Raw genomic sequence first — 20703 nt, forward strand, 5'->3', positions numbered from 1 at the left:
GTGGAACAGTTCTCCCAATTTTGGCTTGCCGATGTTAACGCAGAGGACTTTGCAGGGTCGACAGGGCAGGCGATCCTTGGTAATTTCCGATCCCTAGGTCAATGCTGGGTGGTCCATGTGGTTTTATTTTTCTTCAGCTTTTCTGTACTAGTCAGATACAACTGAGTGGTTGCTGGGCCATTACAGGGTCAACCGCCTTGCGAATAATTAAGATTTTGCACCCAGTTAAAAAGGTATTTCGACTGGAATGGAAAAGCCTGCGATTTTTCCTTTGCAGAGTTAATCTGTATCTATGAGATAAGTACAGCAACTTCACTCCATTCAATACATATGAGTGGGGTGTCAGAGGGTGAGATGCCATCTATGGGAAGCTTTTGGAGGAGTATCTCGGATAGCAACATCCAGATTGGTGCATCTAACTGCAGAGGTGTGCTCACCAGAAGCTGCTGCCTGATTTGTTCATGAGTGCTGTGAGCCTCAGCATTAGTTTTAGAGGAAAATACGGTCCATTATGTCGCCACATCAATTGTACATGGTGAAACAGTGTGCCTGGCAATTCACGGGCAGCCTCTCTGTGCGTCCATGCACTTGTGTCATGCTGTGACCTGTGTTGTGACACAAAAGCGTGCATGGAAACTGGCTCTGTGTTCTTAGCAAGTCAGTGCAGGAGTTGCCCAATCTTGCACTAGCTCACAAAAGCCATGAGGGCCTGGTTTTGTTATGCCATCATTGGGCCTCCGGAAGTGGGGTCCTTTATATGTGCGAGTGTGGCAGGAGAACTGAGAGAATGGCATTGACAGCTCCCTCTCCAGGTTAGAGTTCCTATAGAGATCGCTTTTAGTGCCTGAATCCCCATTCTCAGCTGGCGAACACACTGACCGTGATCCTTGAAGAGGCAAAGGGTTCAATGACCCCTTTAATCGTCTGCAAAGCAGCTTGTTAATGGCATTTGCATTCACTTTCTGCCTAGCCTCTCTACTCCCATTCACAAAAATCTAACAAGCTGAGGGGAAATTTAGCCCAGATGAGGCCCCTTGTGCCTATGCCTTGGACTCCATTCAGGCGGAAACCGGCATCTCTTGTCTCCCTGCCAGGAACGAGGCATCTCCCTTTGGAGACCTTAATATCGGCAACCTACACAATCCCACCTCAAAGCAACCCCTCTTCTTTCCCCTGCTTCATCCTAGTCTGCCCTTCCTCGGTATGGTACAAAAATTCAGGCTCCTGCAGCAAGCTTTGGTTCAACGTGGGTATTATAGATGAGGGCCCGTGGAAGCACAAAGCTGCATTCACTCAGTAGCAGTAGGACCCTTATGTTCTGTTGTAGACTTGTGGCGGGGTGGCTGGTAACGGTCTCATGAGAGGAACTCCTTCCAGCACATTAGAGGCCTCAGCCACAGTCTGCACACAGCACAATCAGCTCGCATTGAGCAACAAGACGCAACAGTTCTTCAGGGGGAAGAAGCAGGCTCCAGTCCTAATCAGCAGAGTCTTTATTTCCAACTCCTGCAAATTCATCAGCAGCTACTCAGGGAGCTCCATAAATCAACCTGTTTAGCTGTGAAAAATAAGCTGTGTTGAGTTACATTTAGAATATGTGTTTTATTATAGCTTTCTTGCTGACAAAAACAACCTAGGCAATGATTTATGGTGTTAAATCAAGGAGGGGGAGGGGAGGAAGGTAACACCTCCAGCTTCTGGCCTCCACCAGACAACTCAGCTTAACTGTTGGTTTTATGCAAGTAAATGATTCAAAAGTCGCCAAATCTGTTACAGCTCAAGAACCATTTCTCTACCTCCTTCAGGAAACTAGGAAAAAGCTACTTTCCATTGCATGACTTCAAATAATAAACACAGCTGCTATGCTGTATATAGCATTTGGAGAGGAAAAGATGTAGAGAAGTGGGGGTGGGGGGGTGGGGAAGATGGAGAAAGAGAGAGAAAGAAAATGACAAAGAGAGCACAAAGGAGAGACAACTACACTGAAAGGTAGATAAAGATATAGTGTGACAAAGGAAGTTATAATAAGATGACTTTTGTGCAGTGGTTTGATGACAACTGAGTGGCTCGTTGGGTCACTTCAGCAGGGCAGTCAGAGTCAGCCACACTGCTGTGGGTATGCAGTAACATGGAGGCCAGATCAGGTGAGAATGGTAGATTTCCTTCCCTAAAGGACATTAGTGAACCAGTTGGGTTTTACGACAATCGATGGTAGTTTCATGGCACTGTTACTGAGACTAGCTTTCAATTCTATTTTTTAATTAATCATTTGAATTTATTAATTAATTGAATTCAAACTCCACCAGCTGCCATTGGCAGGATTTGAACCCATATCCCCAGGGCATTAGCTTGGACCTTTGGCTTACTAGCCCAGTGACATGACCATACTTCGCCATCTCCCTCCCTAACAGCACTGCAAATGTACCAACACTACATGGACTGCAGTGGTTCAATAAGGTGGTTCACCACCACCTTCTCCAAGGCAATTAGGGATGGGCAACAATTGTTGCCTTCCTAATGATGTTCACATCCCACGAAAGGATAAACAAAATGATGGGACACATTCTGTGCATAGTAAGTGAATGAGTGCGTGAGTCAATGAGTGAGCACATGTGCAAATAAATTGGGGGAAAGTGGCTCGATGTGGGCAGGCAGCGAGGGACAGTCACAAACGGACACACATGCACAGTCTCACACACACAAACACACACACATACTACGAAAGAAGATCCCAAAGCTTTGGTTTTGTCTAGCTAGAGGCAATTTTACTGTAAACTGGCTGGATTCACTTGATCTCCCTAGAGATCCTAGCCTTAGTGAGTTTTTCCAACTTACTTTGTAGTTTTTGCCAGCTACACTAATCCAGAAACCAGCAGCGCAATCACCTCACAGTCACCAGGATAAAAGCAATGCTCGAGAGAAAGAGGCCTGGGATTCCTAGGTTTAGCATTGAAGCAGGGTTGGGGCATGTATTTCACTTGCTGTCCCTGCTTCGAGACTCTGACCAATCTTCCCGAACTCGGGGATTATAAAGTCCACGGCGTGGTCTCCCAACGCAAGGGATCCTACTAGTGAAAGGCTGGAAAACTCAGGAAATGCTGTAGCAGGACTTCCAGAAGGGGAGAGAAACATTCATGCCAAATAAGTGCAAGGCCATCTCCCATCTCCAACAAGGGAGAAACTAGCCATCACCACTTGACATTCAATGGCATTACATATGAACATACGAATTAGGAACAGGAGTAGGCCACTCGGCCCATCAAGCCTGCTCTGTCATTCAATAAGATCATGGCTGATCTGGCTGTAACCTCCCACCTATCCCTGATAACCTTTCACCGTCTTGTTTATCAAGAATCTATCTAGCTCTGCCTTAGAAATAGTCAAGGACTCTGCTTCCACCTCCATTTGACGAATGGAGTTCCAAAGACTCACTACCCTTGGAGAGAAAAAATTCCTTGTCATTTTAAATGGGCGACCCCTTATTTTTAAACAGTGACCCCTAGTTCTAGATTCTCCAACAAGGGGAAGCATCCTCTCCACGTCCACCCTGTCAAAACCCCTCAGGATCTTAAAGGTTTCAATCAAGTTGCTTTTTACTCTTCTAAACTCCAGTGGATACAAGCCTAACCTGTTCAACCATTCCTCATAAGACAACCTGCCCATTCCTGGTATTCATTTAGTAAACCTTCTCTGAACTGCTTCTCATGCATACACATTCATCCTTAAATAAGGAGACCTGTACTGTACATGGTACTCCAAATGCGGCCTTACCAGTGTCTTGTACAACTGAAGCATAACCTCCCTACTTTTGTATTCAATTCCCCTCACAATAAACGATAACATTCTATTAGCTTCCCGAGTTACTTGCTGCACCTGCATACTAAACTTTTGTGATTCATGCACTAGGACACCCAGATCCCTCTGCATTTCAGAGCTCTGCAATTACCATAGTTGAATCCCACTTTGTCAACATCCTGAGAGTTACCATTGATGAGGAACTAAACTAGACCAGCCATATAAATACTGTGGCTACAAGGGCAGGTCAGAGGCTGGGAATCCTGCAACAAGTAACTCACCTCCTGACTCCCCAAAGCCTGTCCACCATCTACAAGGCACAAGTCAGGAGTGTGATGGAATACTCTCCATTTGCCTGGATGAGTGCAGCTCCAAGAACACTCAAGAAGTTTAACACCATCCAGGACAAAGCAGCCCACTTGATTGGCACCCCATCCACCACCTTAAACATGCACTCCCTCCACCATGGTTGTACAATGGTAGCAGTGTGTACAAGATGCACTGCAGCAACTCACCAAGGCTCTTTAGACAGCACCTTCCAAACCCACGACCTCTACTACCTCGAAGGACAAGGGCAGACACATAGGAACACCGCTGCCTGGAATTTCCCCTCCAAACCACTCACCATCCTGACTTGGAAATATACCACTGTTCCTTCACCGGGTCAAAATCCTGGAACTCCCTAACAGCACAGTGGGTGTTCCTACAATGTGGACTGCAGCGGTTCAAGAAGGCAGCTCACCACCCCCTTCTCAAGGGCAATTAGGGACAGGCAATAAATGTTGGCCTAGCCAGCGACACCCACACCCCTGGAAAGAATAAAAGTAAAAGGTAGTCACTGGAGAAGGGCAGCAACAGCCCAAAAAGCAAAGCGGGGTTTTATTTCGGACTCAGGTGGGGTTTGGTGGAGGGGGGTGGGGGGAAGAAGGGTGAGTGCGGAGATGGCTGCTGTTGAAAATGGTGAGTGGCTGAAGGTTGAGGGGTGTCAGAGCTGCTCGCCAATGAGCCATTCCCCTCCAGAAGGGGGCATCAGCAGGCCTTTTCTGGGCTGCCACAGGAACCATCCCTCTGCAGATGAGGTCAGCAGCAGCAGAAAGTAGGGAAATGGGTCAGCCTCCTGGGTCCTACCACCCCCTCCTCCCCCCCACTGAAATTTACATGTGGCGGGTGGGCAACACGCTGCCAGGCTGGGACGGGGGTGGTGCAGCAAGCTGTATGCACTGATAGGCCTTGCCAAATGGTTGTCTAGTCTTTCCAGCTGGCCCTCCAACCAACTCGGCGGTGGGGGGGAGAGAGGTGATGGCGGGAAAAGGCCGAGATAAATCCAGCAAATCCTGTTACGCAACAACATCAATAATGGACCGCAGTTAAAAAACGAGCGGCGAAAACAACTCAATTCTGAGTTCAGATTATGTAAATAATCTTGTTCCTACTCAGACGTCAGGATTTCAGTTGGCAGAGGTTTTTAAACAGACCAGATTCTTTCTCCCATAGAAGTCAAACTATTGACTGTTAGATAAAGGCTCCAAGAAAAAAAATGAGCAGCCAAAATAACGAACTGTTATAAATATAGAATTTATGAGGACTTTGTTAAACTGGAACATCAGGAATTGCTTCACCCAATAAATTGTTCAGGAGCGTCACTGCTTTTGCATGGTAATAGATTCGTTCCTACTTGGATCAAAATCCTGGGACTCCCTCCCGAACAGCACTGTTGGAGGGCCTTCATCACATAGACAGGCCCACCACCAGCTTCTCCAGGGGCAATTAGGGGATGGGCAATAAATGCTGACCTCGCCAGCGATGCCCATATTCCTGTAGTGAATTGTGCGAAAAGTAAGAGGCAAAAACAATTCACAGAAAAGAACCCGTTGATCCCTACCTTTCCGCTTCCCCTTCACCCAAAAAAGTACAGATAAAATGAAGAGAAAAAGAAATGCGGTTCTGATGTTTACCTGAGGGAGGGCGTCTGGTGGATTTTTCTTCAGGTTCTGAAATGCGGAGTCTGGCAGCTGGGACGCTGGTGACGGTGACTAAGCAGAGGCAGAGTGCGTACCACAGGGTGATCATTCCTCCAGAGCTGCTGCCAATCCGACTGCTGCGGCCCTGCCCAGCCTCAGTCATCATCTGTGTGTGTTCTTCACAGTCATGGGCACCGCGATTCCACTGGCCACTGCCTGCGCTGAGTGCACTGGAAGAGAGGGCATGAAAAGAGTTGTTAACATGCGCACGAGTTCCTTATCTCCGCCTGATCATAAATCGTACCGCAGGGAGCGACCAGCAACATACATCCGTGTGTCCTTAAAAGCTTTGATATTCCAAGATTGATTTTCCAGGAGCGCTGTGCTACACCTTCATCACCACAACCCAAAATAGAACATCATTTTTTAAAGGTTGTTGCCAGAATATTTGACGGGGATTATGCACATTATATGAAATGTAATCAGGTTGCATACACTCCATGATGAGAAACTGTTCTTCTAATGTAAAGGAAAGACTCCTTTCTGGGAAGCTGCAACCTTTTAAAAAATTAGGAAACAGGAGCATAAGTAGACCATTCAGCCCCTCAAGTCTGCTCTGCCATTCAAGACTATCATGGCTGATCTTCTGCCTCAACCCCACTTTTCCACCTGCTCCCCACCCCTTGATTCCCTGAGAAATCAAAAAATCTGTTCTCACCAGGACTAGGGAAAGGAGGTGGTTGGCGGCATGGGTGAAGCGTATTATAGTTCAGATTTGGACTACTCAACCTCTGGTCACTAGTTCAGTACCATAACCATTACACTACCATGGCACAACTTCAAGCAATGCCAATAACTGCTTTCACACTAGCCCTGTAGGGGCGCTAATGCTGGCCGCCATCTTCATGACATCAAGAATTGCAGAATCTGACCAATAAAATACTCGCTTTTCATCAGTCATGCCAGATATAGAAAATATGTCCTGTTTACACTTAAGCAGTATGAGTACTCCTCAAAGGCAAGTCTTGTACCATCTACAAGATGCACTGCAGGAACTCACCAAGGCTCCTCAGGCAGCACCTTCCAAACCCACGACCTCTACCATCCAGAAGGACAAGGGCAGCAGATGAATGGGAACACCACTGGCAGGAAATTCCCCTCCAAGTCACTCACCATCCTGACTTGGAAATATATCGCCATTCCTTCACTGTGGCTTGGTCAAAATCCTGGAACTCCCTCCCTAACAGCACCGTGAGTGTACCTACACCACATGGACTGCAGCGGTTCAAGAAGGCAGCTCACCACCACCTTCTCAAGGGCAACTAGGGATGGGCAATAAATGCTGGCCCAGCCAGCGCAGCCCACATCCCGTGAATGAATAATAAATTTAGAACTAACTGCTAGAAGAGAATGTAGGGAGGGAGTGGACTTCAGTCGGTGCCCCTACCTACCCTTTATCACGGTGCAGACGGGAATCTCACCATGTGGGTACTGCCTACAAGCGTGCATCCCATCATTCTGTTACATAGAAAGCACAACACAGAAACCAGTTGTTTGGCCCAAGCAGTCCATGTCACTTAACGTCCACGTGATCAGTTGCTCAAATTCTGTGTGCGTCTATTTTTAAATGTTAACATGTGGTCTTCTTCAAACACCAACTCCAGTTGATAATTCTACAGCCTCACAGGTCTGTTTAAAAATAACCCTATCCCAGCTCTCTGTCCTAACTCTTGTCCAGCTGTTTTCAGCTGCCTTGGCCCCAAGTGCTGGAATTCCTCCCCCAAACATTTCCACCTCTCTCTTCCTTTAAGAGGTAAAACCTAACTCTTTGACTATTTTTACTTAGTTCTGTTGAAGGCTCATTCGGACTCGAAACGTTAACTGTGCTCCTCTCTGCAGATGCTGCCAGACCTGCTGAGTTTTTCCAGGTATTTTTGGTTTTTTTTTTCTTTTTTTTTTCTGACTACGCGTTAGGCCATTTGTCTTGGCATCTTCTTATGTGGCTGGGTGTCAAATTCTGTTCGATAACACTCCCGTGAAGCTCCTCGGAACATTTTACTACATTAATGTGGCTATATAAATGCAAGCTGTGTTGTTTTGAATGCCCTGGATCACTGGAATCAATCTACTTCCTATTCCATCAAACGTTTAAACATTTTTATCAAATCACCTCATAATCGCCTGTTTATGTAAGAGCTCGTGCATCAATGCACATTACCACTGCACTGCCTGTTCACGCTTTTTATCTTGAAGCTGATGTAAACCTCCATAAGCATTAAATAAAAGCAAAATACTGCAGATGCTGGAAATCTGAGCACTGAAGAAGACATACGGGCTCGAAATGTTAACTGTTTCTCTCTCCACAGATGCTGCCAACCCTGCTGAGTTTTTCCAGCATTTTCTGTTCTCATTCCATAAACATAAACTAGCCCCCTCACTCTACACTGATAAAGCACGTGGCATGATACCTATAAGTTGGACTCTTTTATATTGCGCTAGTTCCCCAAGCACAGGACTGACAGAGCTGGCTGTAAGTCGTAGGGGGGAATAGGAGTAAGCCATTCAGCCCCTTGAACCTGTTCTCGTGATTAGATCTTGACTGATCTGGCAAATGGAAATTTTCCAGTACTGGCTAAGGCATCCCATAATATTTGCTTAATGGAAGCTGGAAATAATAGCCAAGGATCTCACTCAACGTAAATGCAGGTTTAGGGAGAGAGCCCCTATCACACACACTGTCTCGATGAAAGGACTTCTCACTTTTAATTTTTGCTAAGGGGGCTGTAGCTATCAAACTGGGGTAACAGTTAGGGTTACAACTGAGGAAAACCGATCTCCTTTCTTGTACTTTGATACAAGGACTGGCTGGTGTCTCGCAAAGACCCACAGAGAACTGGTCGATCAGATCCACAAGTTCAGCCAAAGGCAAGAGAGCACACACTACTGTGAAAGCATCTTACAACATGCTTCTGCTCTGCTGTGCAGCCGTAGCAATAACCTGCGCTCACCAGAGTTGCAGGAGGCACTGGGATGTGAAACAGCTTGCAATCTGCTGGGCTGTGTATGTCCCTTATGTTACAGGCTTTTGGGCGGGTAGTAAAATCAACAGCCTCGAACGGTGTCCAAGGAGCTGTGGATTATATACCACAGCAGGCAATATATCATCCCAAAGCCCTGCTGCTTCCAAAAACTTTCCAGCCGTAAATAACTCATTTCAAAAATTTCATTCTGATGACAAGTTGGCAGACGCTGTCCATTCCAAAACGTATAATTTGTGGCAAGCTATTTTCTCTATCTTTACTGTACAGCCCGAAGGTGGGGGTGGGATTTTTGGGGTGGAGGGATTGAGGGGAGGGGGTAGGATTTGGGAGGGATGGGATGGGGTGGGGTAGGATTTGGGGGAGTGCGATTGGTGGAGGTAGGATTTGGGGGGTGGGGTGGGGGTTAGGATTTGGGGGAGTGGGATTGGGGGGTAGGATTTGGGGGTGTGGGATTGGGGGGTAGGATTTGGGGGTGTGGGATGGGGGTTAGGATTTGGGAGGTGTGGGATGGGGGATAGGATTTGGGAGGTGTAGGGTGGGCGTTAGTATTTGGGGGGGTGGGATTGGGGGTTAGGATTTGGGGGGGATGTGATGGGGGGGTAGAATTTGGGGGGGTCAACACCCAACGGTGGGCAGTGACATTGTGCCACATAACACAGCTTTAAACTAACAATGCATTCCTTATCAGTGGGATTCCTAAAAGACCAGCTATCTCCACGGCTAATACAACTGTGTAAAAGCCTCAAATACTCTGCCAAGCAAATCAAAAGAAACCTTTCATTTGCATGTTGCCTTGCACAACATCCTGCAGGGCATCCTGTTTGAAGTAAACTTGCTGTTGTTATGGGGATAAAAGCATTGCCAACTTGTACACAACTGAGGATCCCACAAACCATAACACAGAGAGATAAATGACCAGTTAATCTGGTTTTGGTTGAGGAGGAATGTTGGCCAAGTTACTGGGAAAACTTGTCGTCCTCCTTTGTGTGCTGTTACGGGATCTCCAATGTGCAATTGGTTCAATAGTTCACCCAAAAGACTTCACCTCCAACACTGCAGCAATCTCATCAGGTCGTGAAGTGTGAGCTTGGATGATGTGTTGAATTCGGGAGTGAGGTTCGAACCCATGACCTCTGACTCACCAGTAATTGAGTCAAGCTGACGCCGTAAGAAATTTTTTTTAAAAAAAAGCATTTGCAAGAAAACCTCCAAGCCTGGTGACCGAATCTTTCAATTTCTCCTCAAAGAGAGGATTTTGTGCTATGGAGTCATGCGTGTTCCAGGTTCGATTTCTGTCCTGAGCTGCAAAGGTCTCAGGCAGGTTCAGAGTTGGGATGTTACAACTGGCTACGGGGTGGAGAGGGAGGGGAGACCAAGCACATCCTGTTCCTGCTAGATGGCCTGCTGAAAAATGTGCTGGTGTTCAAATCAGTGAAAAGAGAAAGAAAATCAGGTTCAATCCTTGATGGGGTGGAAAGCCAGCTGATAGACATTTAAGCCTAGACCTTCTGCTTGGTGCTAAAATCACGATCTTAGCGTCCGATCTCACACACGATAAAGCCACTTACAGGAGGTAGCGGGAGGTGTGCTGCCAACCAGCTACCGCTGAGAGTTAATCTTCAGGAGAGAAAGGGAGAAAACGGTAGGAAATCACCAAACATTTTGCATCTATTCTCGTACCTTAGCCCAAAGAATTGCATTTCTTGCCAACACTGCTAAAAAGCACAGATCACATTTACCTGTGATATCAGCCCTCCCAGCAGCAAACCACTGCAGTACTTTGTCAAGCATAATCATGAACCAATCCAATGGAAGTCCATGGTTGCCAATACTCTCTCTGGGTCATGGGACCTGAAGGAAAGGAGACACAGCCCTGCTGACTCGAAAATGTCTTAACTGTAGAATGGCTCATTACCATTAGCAGGTTATGGCTTCCAGGCAAAGGCTGCTGCATTTAAACATAGAATAATTTAAGGACACTGAAAATGGCTGCAGCCAAGCAAGGCTTGGAAACCAGTTTTCTGACAACACCCTTTTATCAAAGACATGATTGATTTTTTTTTCCAATAATTTATATAGATTTTTCTTTTCCCACCTATTTCCACTATTTTTAAATGTATTTCCATCCATTGTTTTATCTCTACCTTTTAGCCCATTTTGATTACTTCACCCCACCCCACCCCCACTAGGGCTATCTGTACCTTGCTTGTCCTGCTTTCTACCCTTAATTAGCACATTCCTTAGATAATATCATCACCTTCGACACCTCTTTGTCCCTTTGTCTATGACATCTTTTGGTTATCTCCACCTATCACTGGCCCTCTATCCAGCTCTAACCCCGCCCCACCTTAAACCAGCTTATATTTCACCTCTTTTCCATTTTTCCTTAGTTCTGTTGAAGAGACATACGGACTCGAAACGTTAACTATGCTCCTCTCCACAGATGCTGGCAGACCTGCTGAGTTTCTCCAGGTATTTTTATTTTTGTTTTACATGATTGATGATACTTTGTGCAGGCTTTCACACGAGGGTGTTCTTTATTTTGGTAAAGTTCGCCAAGTCCCTTTTTACACTTCAAAGCCTATGCTTGCGGAGCGAACCTGCATTCTAGACTAAATGTCACTGGCACCAGTGCGAGTGTCATATCAGATTGGAAACTCACCCCTGAGGCTCTGTGATAACAGTATGAGTTAGCAGGGGGCGGGGGGCACCTGATGCATCAGTGTTTTTGACATGCGAGGCACATCTCCATGTCACAGGGGATTCTGATGTGATGGCATGATGCCAGCCCATGGCTTTTCTTATTCTGCACTTGTGTGCTCTCGATGAAAGGGCATCATGTGAAAACACTCATGGCTCACTTATCTCTGTTGGGGGAGGAAGAATTGCTCACAGAACGTGATAATGACATCACTGGCAAATAAAATAATTGCTTTCAATGCTGTTCGGGATTGACTGTAAAAGCCACAATTGCCAGTGCTAGCCACAGCCAGAGAATCATAGAATCATAGTATATGGTTACAGCACAGAAGGAGGACATGCGGCCCGTCTGGTCCATGCTGGGTTTACACAAGAGCATTTAAACCTATCCCACTCTCTTGCAATTTCCCTGTAGCCCTGAAAATATTTTCTGGTGCTTATCTAATTCCCTTTTGAAAGCCGTGATTGAATCTGCCTTCGCCACACTCTCAGGCGGTACACTCCAGATACTAAGCACTAGTTAAGTTTTTCCTCATGGCGCCATTGCTTCTTTTGCCAATCCCCTTAAATCGGTGTCCTTTGGTTCTCGACCCCTCCATCAACGGGAACAGTTTCTCTCCTATCTACTCTATCCAGGCCCCTCATGGTTTTGAACATGTCTATCAAATCTCCTCTCAACTTCTCTTCTCCCGGAAGAACAGCCCCAGCTTCTCCAATCTATCCACATAACTGCAGTCCTTCATTTCAGTTCTTATAAATCTTTTCTGTACCGTCTCTACTGCCTTCACATCTTTCCTAAAGTGTGGTGCCCAGAATTGGGCATAATACTCCAGCTGAACCAGTATTATATAAAGGTTCATGAATAATAATAGAAATCATGTGGATGGGTCAATTTAGCTCAGCTGATAGCCCTCTCAGAAGGCTGTGGCTTTATATATCACTCCAGGGTCTGAGCCAATAATCTAGATTAACATTAGTGCATAATTGAGGGTACACTGCGTTGCCTGAGGCAGCATCCTTAAGGTGAAATGTTAAGACAAGTCCCCTGCTTGTCAGTGATGTAAAGAACTATCTGAAGGAGAACAGAGTATTGTTGGCTAATTTCCTTTCTCCCAATACTGCCATCAATAAACAGCTGAACTGGTCATTTGTCTCATGGGTTTTGTGAAACGTCAATGGCACAGAATGGCTGCCTACTTCAAAATGTAATTCATTCAGTCAAGCACCTTACATGCCTATCACTATTTTCACAGTCTTAATTATGTAAGATAAAGTATATATGGTCTAGGGGTAATGGTTAGTATCCTTAATCAACCATCTTCAATGTTCCCATTATAACTGTTCTTAAATTGTTACAGTTCACTGTTACATTCCTAGTGTACAGCACACAAAGTTCACTGTTTGAGTTAATACGATACTAGATGTGCCTTTCAATGTGGCCAGGATTGTGTGTGACCCCATGGATTGATTCTGGGGAATGGTGGCAGTATCAGGGTGAATTATTATTGCTCAGACGGCAAACTTAGATTCTTGAGCCAGGATATGTGCAGCTTTCTTATTGTTAGAAAGGGGAGGAAAACAGAAATGTTGCATTATTCAGTTTCTGGCAAAATTCAAAGACTACTTTGTGTAACATGTTGGTTAAAGAGCATCAATCCTGTGAGTGCCCATGCCACACAAAGCAGGAGGGCCTCAGATTTAATCCCTGGCCTGTGCTGAATTAGCAGTAGTGTCAGTCCACCCCACCTCGGGCTTAGCAAGGGGGAAACAAAATTGACTGGAGGTCCTATTCCAAGTAGAAGCATACATGTATGTGTCTGTATGTGTGTGTGTGTATAGTGAGGGTGGGTGTAGGGGAGTGAGCGTGGCGGGGTGAGTGTGGTGGGGGGATGATGACAGTGGTGAAAGCCAAGGAAAGACTCAGACTCAGAGAAGTAGTTTTTTTTCATTTGTTCATTTTTAAATTTGTTACTGGGATGCGAAGATCGCTGGCTGGGCCAGCATTTGTTGCTCATCACAAATTACCATTGAGAAGGTGGTGGTCAGCTGTATTCTTGAACTGTTGCAGTCCATGTTGTATAGGCACACCCAGACTACTGTTAGGAAGGGAGTTCCAGGATTTTGACCCAAAAGGCTGTGAAGGAATGGCCATACAGTTCCAAGTCAGGATGGTGTGTGGCTTGGAGGGGAACTTGCAGGGGGTGGAGTTCCCATGCACTTGCTGCCCTTCTGCTTCTAGATGGTAGAGGTCACGGGTTTGGAAGGTGCTGTCGAAGGAGCCTTGGCGAGTTGCTGCAGTGCATCTTGTAGATGGTACACACTGCTGCCACTGTGCGTTGGTGGTGGAGTGAATGTTTAAGGTGGTGGATGGGGTGCCGATCAAGCGGCTGCTTTGTCCTGGATAGTGCTGAGCTTCTTGAGTCTTGTTGGAGCTGCTCTCATTCAGGCAAGTGGAGAGTGTTCCATCACAGACCCACTGGGACTTACTATCAAGGCTCACTTGGGCAAGGAAGTGGGGTATTACAAAATCCTGTTTCAGCAAGTCATCCATCCAGGGGGTGGTGAGGAAAAAAGTGTAACATGCACAGAATGGAAAACAGGGAAAGCCAAAACCACACCATTGTGCCAAACCACCCAATTCCATGTGAACAATTTGGGAATTAGGCATTTGCTGTATTCAGATCCCAAAGTAACATTGGCAAAATGCTGGCTTTTAACCTCAGTGATACTGGAAAATTCTGTGGACAAATCCAATCGGATGGCTATCAATGGCAAGCCTACATCTCACCATCAGAAAGTGAGGCCTCAGGCCAGGCCAGTTTTCAGACGTGTATAGACAAGCTTTATTTTCCCACCTTAAAAAGTTTGCCATCAAGCTTATAGCAAGTCAAAACTGGTTGCGATCCATCTTCCTGTCAGCTGCAATCTGTAATTCTGTGAATCATCCAACATGTAGCATTCAACACCCAAGGATTTTTCTAAAAACATGCAAACATTTTAACACCAGCACTTTTTTTCCCTTTGCATAAATATAATGCACAGTGGATGCATCACATACACAGCACTAAACCAAACGACAAGTTCCAGGTTCAGCAACCTGATCATTAGTTGATCTCGGTCGAAGGTAGAAGTTGGGATTTTACAGAGTTGACCTCTGCACCTTTGAGCTGGGAGCTGGCGGTGGAGAAATAAAGTTAGCCAGCATTCAGCCACTGATTGCTGCTTATGATGCTTGCTGGAAAGCATATATGCCAAGTAATGACAGAATTGTCTGTATTATGCATTGTTCACTTTCCCTCCCCCCCTCATTCACCCCACCACTGATGGCTGTGCCTTCAACTGTCCAGGCACCACTGCCTTGAATCCCCCCTTTTAAGTTCTTCTGCCTCTCCATCTCCCACTCCTCCTTAAAAGCCACCTCTCTGACCAAGCTCTTCCTGATATCTTCTTCATTGGCCCGATGTCCATTTTTATCTACTGGTCAAGTGCCTAGGGGCTCTATTCTACAGTAAAGGTGCTATATAAATTTAAGTTTTCCCTAATTGACTACAAAGAACAAGCTGGCTGCATCCCTCTTCACAAATGAGGAATGAACCAAATAAAAAAAAAAGTTTTAAAAATGCCAATTCTGGAAACCTGATATAAAACCAGACAACACAAGTCAACATCAGTAAAAGGGAAAAGACAGGTTGTAATGTTTCGGGAATGTAACCGATGCTGACTGACCTGCTGAGTATTTCCAGCTTTTTCTGTATTCATTTGGAGAGTAAACTGGAATCCAAGTTTTAGAAATGTATCACGCCAGCAGGCAGGTTTGTGGACAACTGGATTTCACTGAACGTCACTATTCGGGATCAACACCAAATGTACTGAACAATGACCTCAGATGGAAACCGGCTGATGTCTTTCACTTTTGATCCAAGGAATTTAATGAGAAAAACATAGAATGTATCTACTGCTGACCTTGCTCACTGTTTTTAAAACAAACAAAGCGCAGTGCTCCAGTTGGCATTAATTCAGCGAATAGATGATCACAATCTGCACATCAAAGATTTTTCTGCTGCATATGAAACACAGGCTTTGCATTTTTGTAAACAAGCCACACAGCTTTCCAATGCTTCTATCTTGCCTCTGTTTCCATAATGTCAATAGAAGTTGCCTGTCTCACACGGCAAGAAACCCCATTTGTCTTCCCTTGTTCTGGCCGTTAAGTGCCATCTGCTCATTTCAGTGACCTGTCCTGTCGATCTGAGGGCTCCTTTGTCCCTTCAGCAGCCTCCTACCCCGGCACCTCGAGTACTTGAGGTCAGTGACATGATTCTTTGTCCCAGGATTTCCTGCAGTGAGCTCCACTACAGATTACTTAAGAGCAAGGGAGCTGGCAATGAAACCAGGAATAGCAAGAACTCTCTCACCAGGCATCATCTACCCAAACACCCCAAAATAATGTTGCATCCTCAAAGTCCAATGCTCCTTTCATCGAACCACCTTATTTCAAGCTCCTTTTACAATATCTTTCTCCAGTAGATACGTGAAATGCTTTTTGCCATATTTTCATCAATTGTATTTTAAATTATGCAAGATTTAAAAAAAAAACATTGTGGCCAAAAGCACAATCTCAGGAAGATTCAGGGCATGAGATTACAACCAATTTAACATTCTAGGAAAAAGCACTTAAAAATAATCTTTTGCTTTCAAAGGGCATCACGGAATGAAGTATAATAGCTGGACAGATTAGTCAAACAAATTGGTCAAATGTTGATGGGCAATTAATACAAACAGCCTTACCAAAATATTTTGTGTTGCCTGCACAGTGATACAGGTAGTTTTTAAGTGGTGGTGGGCGGGGTGCAGGACGGGTGGGGAGAAAGGAAGGATTTTGCATTAGAAGTACACCTACACTTCCGAATGAACTCCTTTTACTGCACAGATTAAAACACCATTCATGGAATTGGTGAAAGGGTTTATTTTCCAGCTGTAAAGCTGCTCATTCTTATTGGAGTTAATTTCTTCATCCACAAGCGCTGGGTATCCTGTATTATCTCACCCAAGTGGTCATTCTTCATTTGTGAGGTTAAACAGTGAGTACTGGAAGATTATCCAAGCTAAGAGATTAAAGGAGACTCTAAATCTTGTCTTCACTGGTGTCAGACAGGGTTACTGAACAGCAACTATGAATGGGAAACCTGGGTGACTTAAATTTCCACAGCCTGGATGCTGAGGAGAGTAGTGCCCTTTTATTGCCAGTTTCTTCTTGATAGGATTTCTAAAGGGACAACCCAACATGAAGCCCACAGTTAATAATAACCCAATGCTGTCACTTGACTGTACGGATTTATTACCATCCTGCCCTTCCAGGCCTATACAACCAGCAGCTAAACATTAGCTACCGTAGCGGGTCTCTGCAGCCTGGCTAATTTTTAAACCTGAAGCACAAGATCCCGGTGTCGAGGGGAATGAAATCATGAGGTGACGTCACCTTTGGTGTCCTTTCTCAGTGCCCTGCAATAACTCATGAACACTTCAATGCTTTTCAAGCAGGTTGCATGGATAAATTTGAACAACTTGAATTGATACTGTGAGTTTCGCATGAGAGAGTGCCTCAGAGCACATTGCAAATGGGGAAAGGAAGGCGTCTCCAGCAAAGTGGGGGTAAAGATTAAGGGAGAGGAGAGACTGAACACACAGTTAGAGAGGGATAGGTTTTAAAAAGAAGAAAGACAAATAAACTTGCATTTCCATTGCACCTTATCACATGCTAGAGCATACCAATGCACCTCATATTCAATAAAAAGAGACTGAGCATTTATATAGCGCTTTTCACAAGCACCAGACTTCTCAAAACGCTTTGTAGCCAATGAAGTACTTTTTGAAGTGTAGTCACTGTAGTAATGTGGGAAATGCAGCAGCTAACATGCACTCTGCAAACTCAGCAACATGATAATGACCAGATAATCTGTTTATTTTTGTAATGTTGATTGAGGGATAAATATTGGCCAGGACACCCGGGATAATTCGCCTGCTCTGTTTCAATATAGTGCTGTGGGATATTTTACATCCACCCGAGCAAAAGATGGCATTTCTGACAGCGCAGCACTCCCTTGGTACCACAATGGAGTGTCAGCTTTGATTGTTGTGCTCAAGCCCTGGAGTGGGACTTGAATCTGGAACCTCATGGTTCAGGGCTAACAGTGCTACCAATTGAGCAGCGACTGACACACAAGAATCACTGCTGAAATTTGCTCAGTAACTTTATGAATGCAAACACTGTGGCCAACTTTGCCCATCTTGAGTTCCCATAAATTACAAGAAAAAAATGACCACCTAACTTGTTCCTGATAGTATTATTTTAGGGAGGAATGTTGGTCAGGGCACCAAGAGAACTCCAGACTCATCTTTGATTTGTAACATTGCAAATGTCTGAGGAAGGGAGAATGATAACGAGACAAAGCATTTTAGGAAAATTGTTCTGAGGGGCAAGGCATGGGTTTCTGAGATGGAGGAAGAATGTTACACCGAATATCACAGCTCTCTGAGTAAGTCAAATTGTAAGAGGCCTGATGGATTCAATGCTGAGCAAACAACTGAATGATTCAAGATCGGAAGATGGAGCTGCACAAAATTCTGCTGTCCGAACTCAGTGCTGTTGGCAACAGATGAAAAGGAAGCCAAGAGAAAAGAAAACAAGCAAAAAAATCTTCATGAGACCAGAATAGAAAATAAATCACACTTTGACGCGTCATATAACCTTGAACTCAGCAGAGATACAACCTTGCAATGGCTTTGTAAAAAAAAAAAGTGTCAATTACTGGTGATTCAGATTTAGTTTTAGTTCTAAGAGACAAACTCTTGAAAATGCCCAGAATAAGAAAGGATTTCTTTTTCCCTTCTTTAATCTTCCCTCCTCCTCTATTGAAGGCATCGCCTCATCATTAGGAACAGGTTCCCACAGCACCACCTTTTGGTGTCTTATGCCAGCAGTAAACCTTCCTGTGCAAGTCTAGAAAGCGAGTATTGGCAGCCTAGGGATGAACACCAAAGCTGGGTCCAATCCTGTCCCTGTCCGACGTTCATATGTATCAGATCGCTGCTTGAGAAAGAGAAATCTTAAAGGGTATGGGGAAGAAGCAAAAGAGTAGGATTAGATGAGGTTGCTCACATGAAGAAACATACCAGTGTAGGCTTGTTGAGCTGAATGACCTGTTTCCGTGCTGTGACATTATATAATTAAAAGTTTACACATACATTTTCCAGTAGGGGTCACTAGATAACCATTAGGAGTGGGAGCCCATGGATTTTGGGACATTTTTTTAGGTTGAAGGCGCTATATTGTTGTTGCTCCTTTCTCCCTCCCTGGCAGAGGAATATTGGGCCTTGAATTGTGATGTCCACTATCACCGTCCTGGCCAACATCAGCTAACTGAGTACAAACCAAGGAGGGAACATGGCTCAGTTGCGAGCTGCCATTACCATTTGAGTCACTGGGAAGCTTACCATGGAGATATCTCATGTTTTAATACCAATTTTAGAATCAAAATGGACCCATTTGGTGGGAACACAACAAATCTCTTCACAGACATGGCTAGACCTCTTTAACAGTTTCAACCATCAAAGAAAGTTTTCCAAAAGGAAAACAGCAAAATCTGGTCCAGCAACACCCTCACCCAGGTGGCACTGTATGACCTGCATGCTTGGACTGTGACATTTGCAGCTTTAAGTGACTGTTTACCATTGAAGGAACAGGTGTATAAGTGTGACCTCTATACCAAAATGGTGTTTCCTACATAACAGCAGTAATTGTACTTCAAAAATACTTGACTGGCTGCAAAGCACTTTGAGATGTCTTGAGGTCAAGCACTAGATAAATGCAAGTTCTTTCCTTTTAATTATTTTTTTCCCCAATGTTATATTTCTTTCATGTAGATTCTGCCAAATCATTCTGCCTTCCTCCGCACCTAACTCATTTTCTTCCCTCCTCACTTTTGCTGAGGTATGGATTCACAAGAACTGGTGCTTTCTTGCATCTCACCCAAGACCTAATTCCTTGTTGTATTAGTCTAGACAGTGATCAGATGATGGTCGTTCATTATGGGAGCCATCACAACTGAATCCATTGCCTGCCATACCTGTTCACTTGTACTTGTGTACTTTCCCTGCTGCGTCTTTTAGTAGCATTAGGGAAGCCCTTTGTCCTGTGGCTTAAGGATACTCGGGTAAGTTGTCACACTCCCACCATTGCTCCATCTGGTACCAACTAGCTCAACATAGACCAGAGACTTATCCTAAGGCAACCCCAATTTATACAGCTCAGCAACAAGCCAAGTGGTACATATACTCAGTAAAATAGGAGGGAAAGCTCTGCACAATGCTTGCACAGCATTATTCCCTTCACCAATAGCAGCATTCTTGATAGAATCAAAACCAGAGACAGTTTGGTTGATTCTAGGACAAGCATAAACTACGATACTCCTTTAATTTCGAATGGATCACACATATCTTTTACCAACTTTCTCTCTCTTCTCCTCCTTTCTTTTAGGCATTCACTCACTTTCTTGGATATGGTTGCCCTCTGGTACCTCATTCAAATGGCCAGTGTTCATGTGAGAGTGTTGCTGAGTGCCAGCAAACTACCTTCCTACGGAGCACACCGGAGCTTAACCTGACCATCTCCTCAACCAGAATTCACACGTCCAGAAGGACCACTGCACAATGATTGGGAGAGAGGTGCCTGATTAATTTTCCCTCCTCTAACTTGGAGAACTCTGATAATGGCTGTGCCTCATCACTGCTCTTGGCTGAGATCATTTGGTGTACCACAGACTAACAGGGATGTACACTTTAAATGGTTTTGCAAATTGAAGAAAATTGATACAATCAAAAATTATCAAAAAATGTTAAAATTTTGAGTCAGCACAAAAGGAACATTCCATCTAGTTAGGTACCTGCACCTAAAGGTGACCATTAAAATGACCAGTGAGTTGGTCATTCTCAAGCATAACATTTCTTTTAAATTTGGTGGCAAATTTCTGTCAGTGCAGATTACTCCTGGTCGACGTACACACGTTACATATTAACCCTTTCAAGGCTACAGTGGCACACAGCAACCAAAAATAGATATCATTTTCATTTGTAAAACCCTTTGTCAAAGACATAACTGATTAATTCGTCTTCTTTGGGTTGACCTTTCACTAAATCCAGTTTATTAA

General features: G+C 44.7%; 1 protein-coding gene across 6 annotated transcripts in view; it reads right to left on the minus strand.

Moving 5' to 3' along the window:
- fgfr3 (fibroblast growth factor receptor 3) overlaps positions 1–20703 on the minus strand; it is a 167732-nt gene that overhangs the window by 109923 nt on the left and 37106 nt on the right. For all 6 annotated transcript variants that reach the window (XM_078553126.1, XM_078553118.1, XM_078553134.1 and 3 more), the window contains exon 2: positions 5751–5986. In XM_078553126.1, coding sequence (XP_078409252.1) covers positions 5751–5922 — 172 coding nt within the window. In that variant the 5' untranslated portion in view covers positions 5923–5986. The remainder of the gene's footprint in view (positions 1–5750; positions 5987–20703) is intronic.

Source organism: Cetorhinus maximus, chromosome 1 (assembly GCF_964194155.1).
Source record: "Cetorhinus maximus chromosome 1, sCetMax3.hap1.1, whole genome shotgun sequence".
Classification (NCBI taxonomy): domain Eukaryota; kingdom Metazoa; phylum Chordata; class Chondrichthyes; order Lamniformes; family Cetorhinidae; genus Cetorhinus; species Cetorhinus maximus.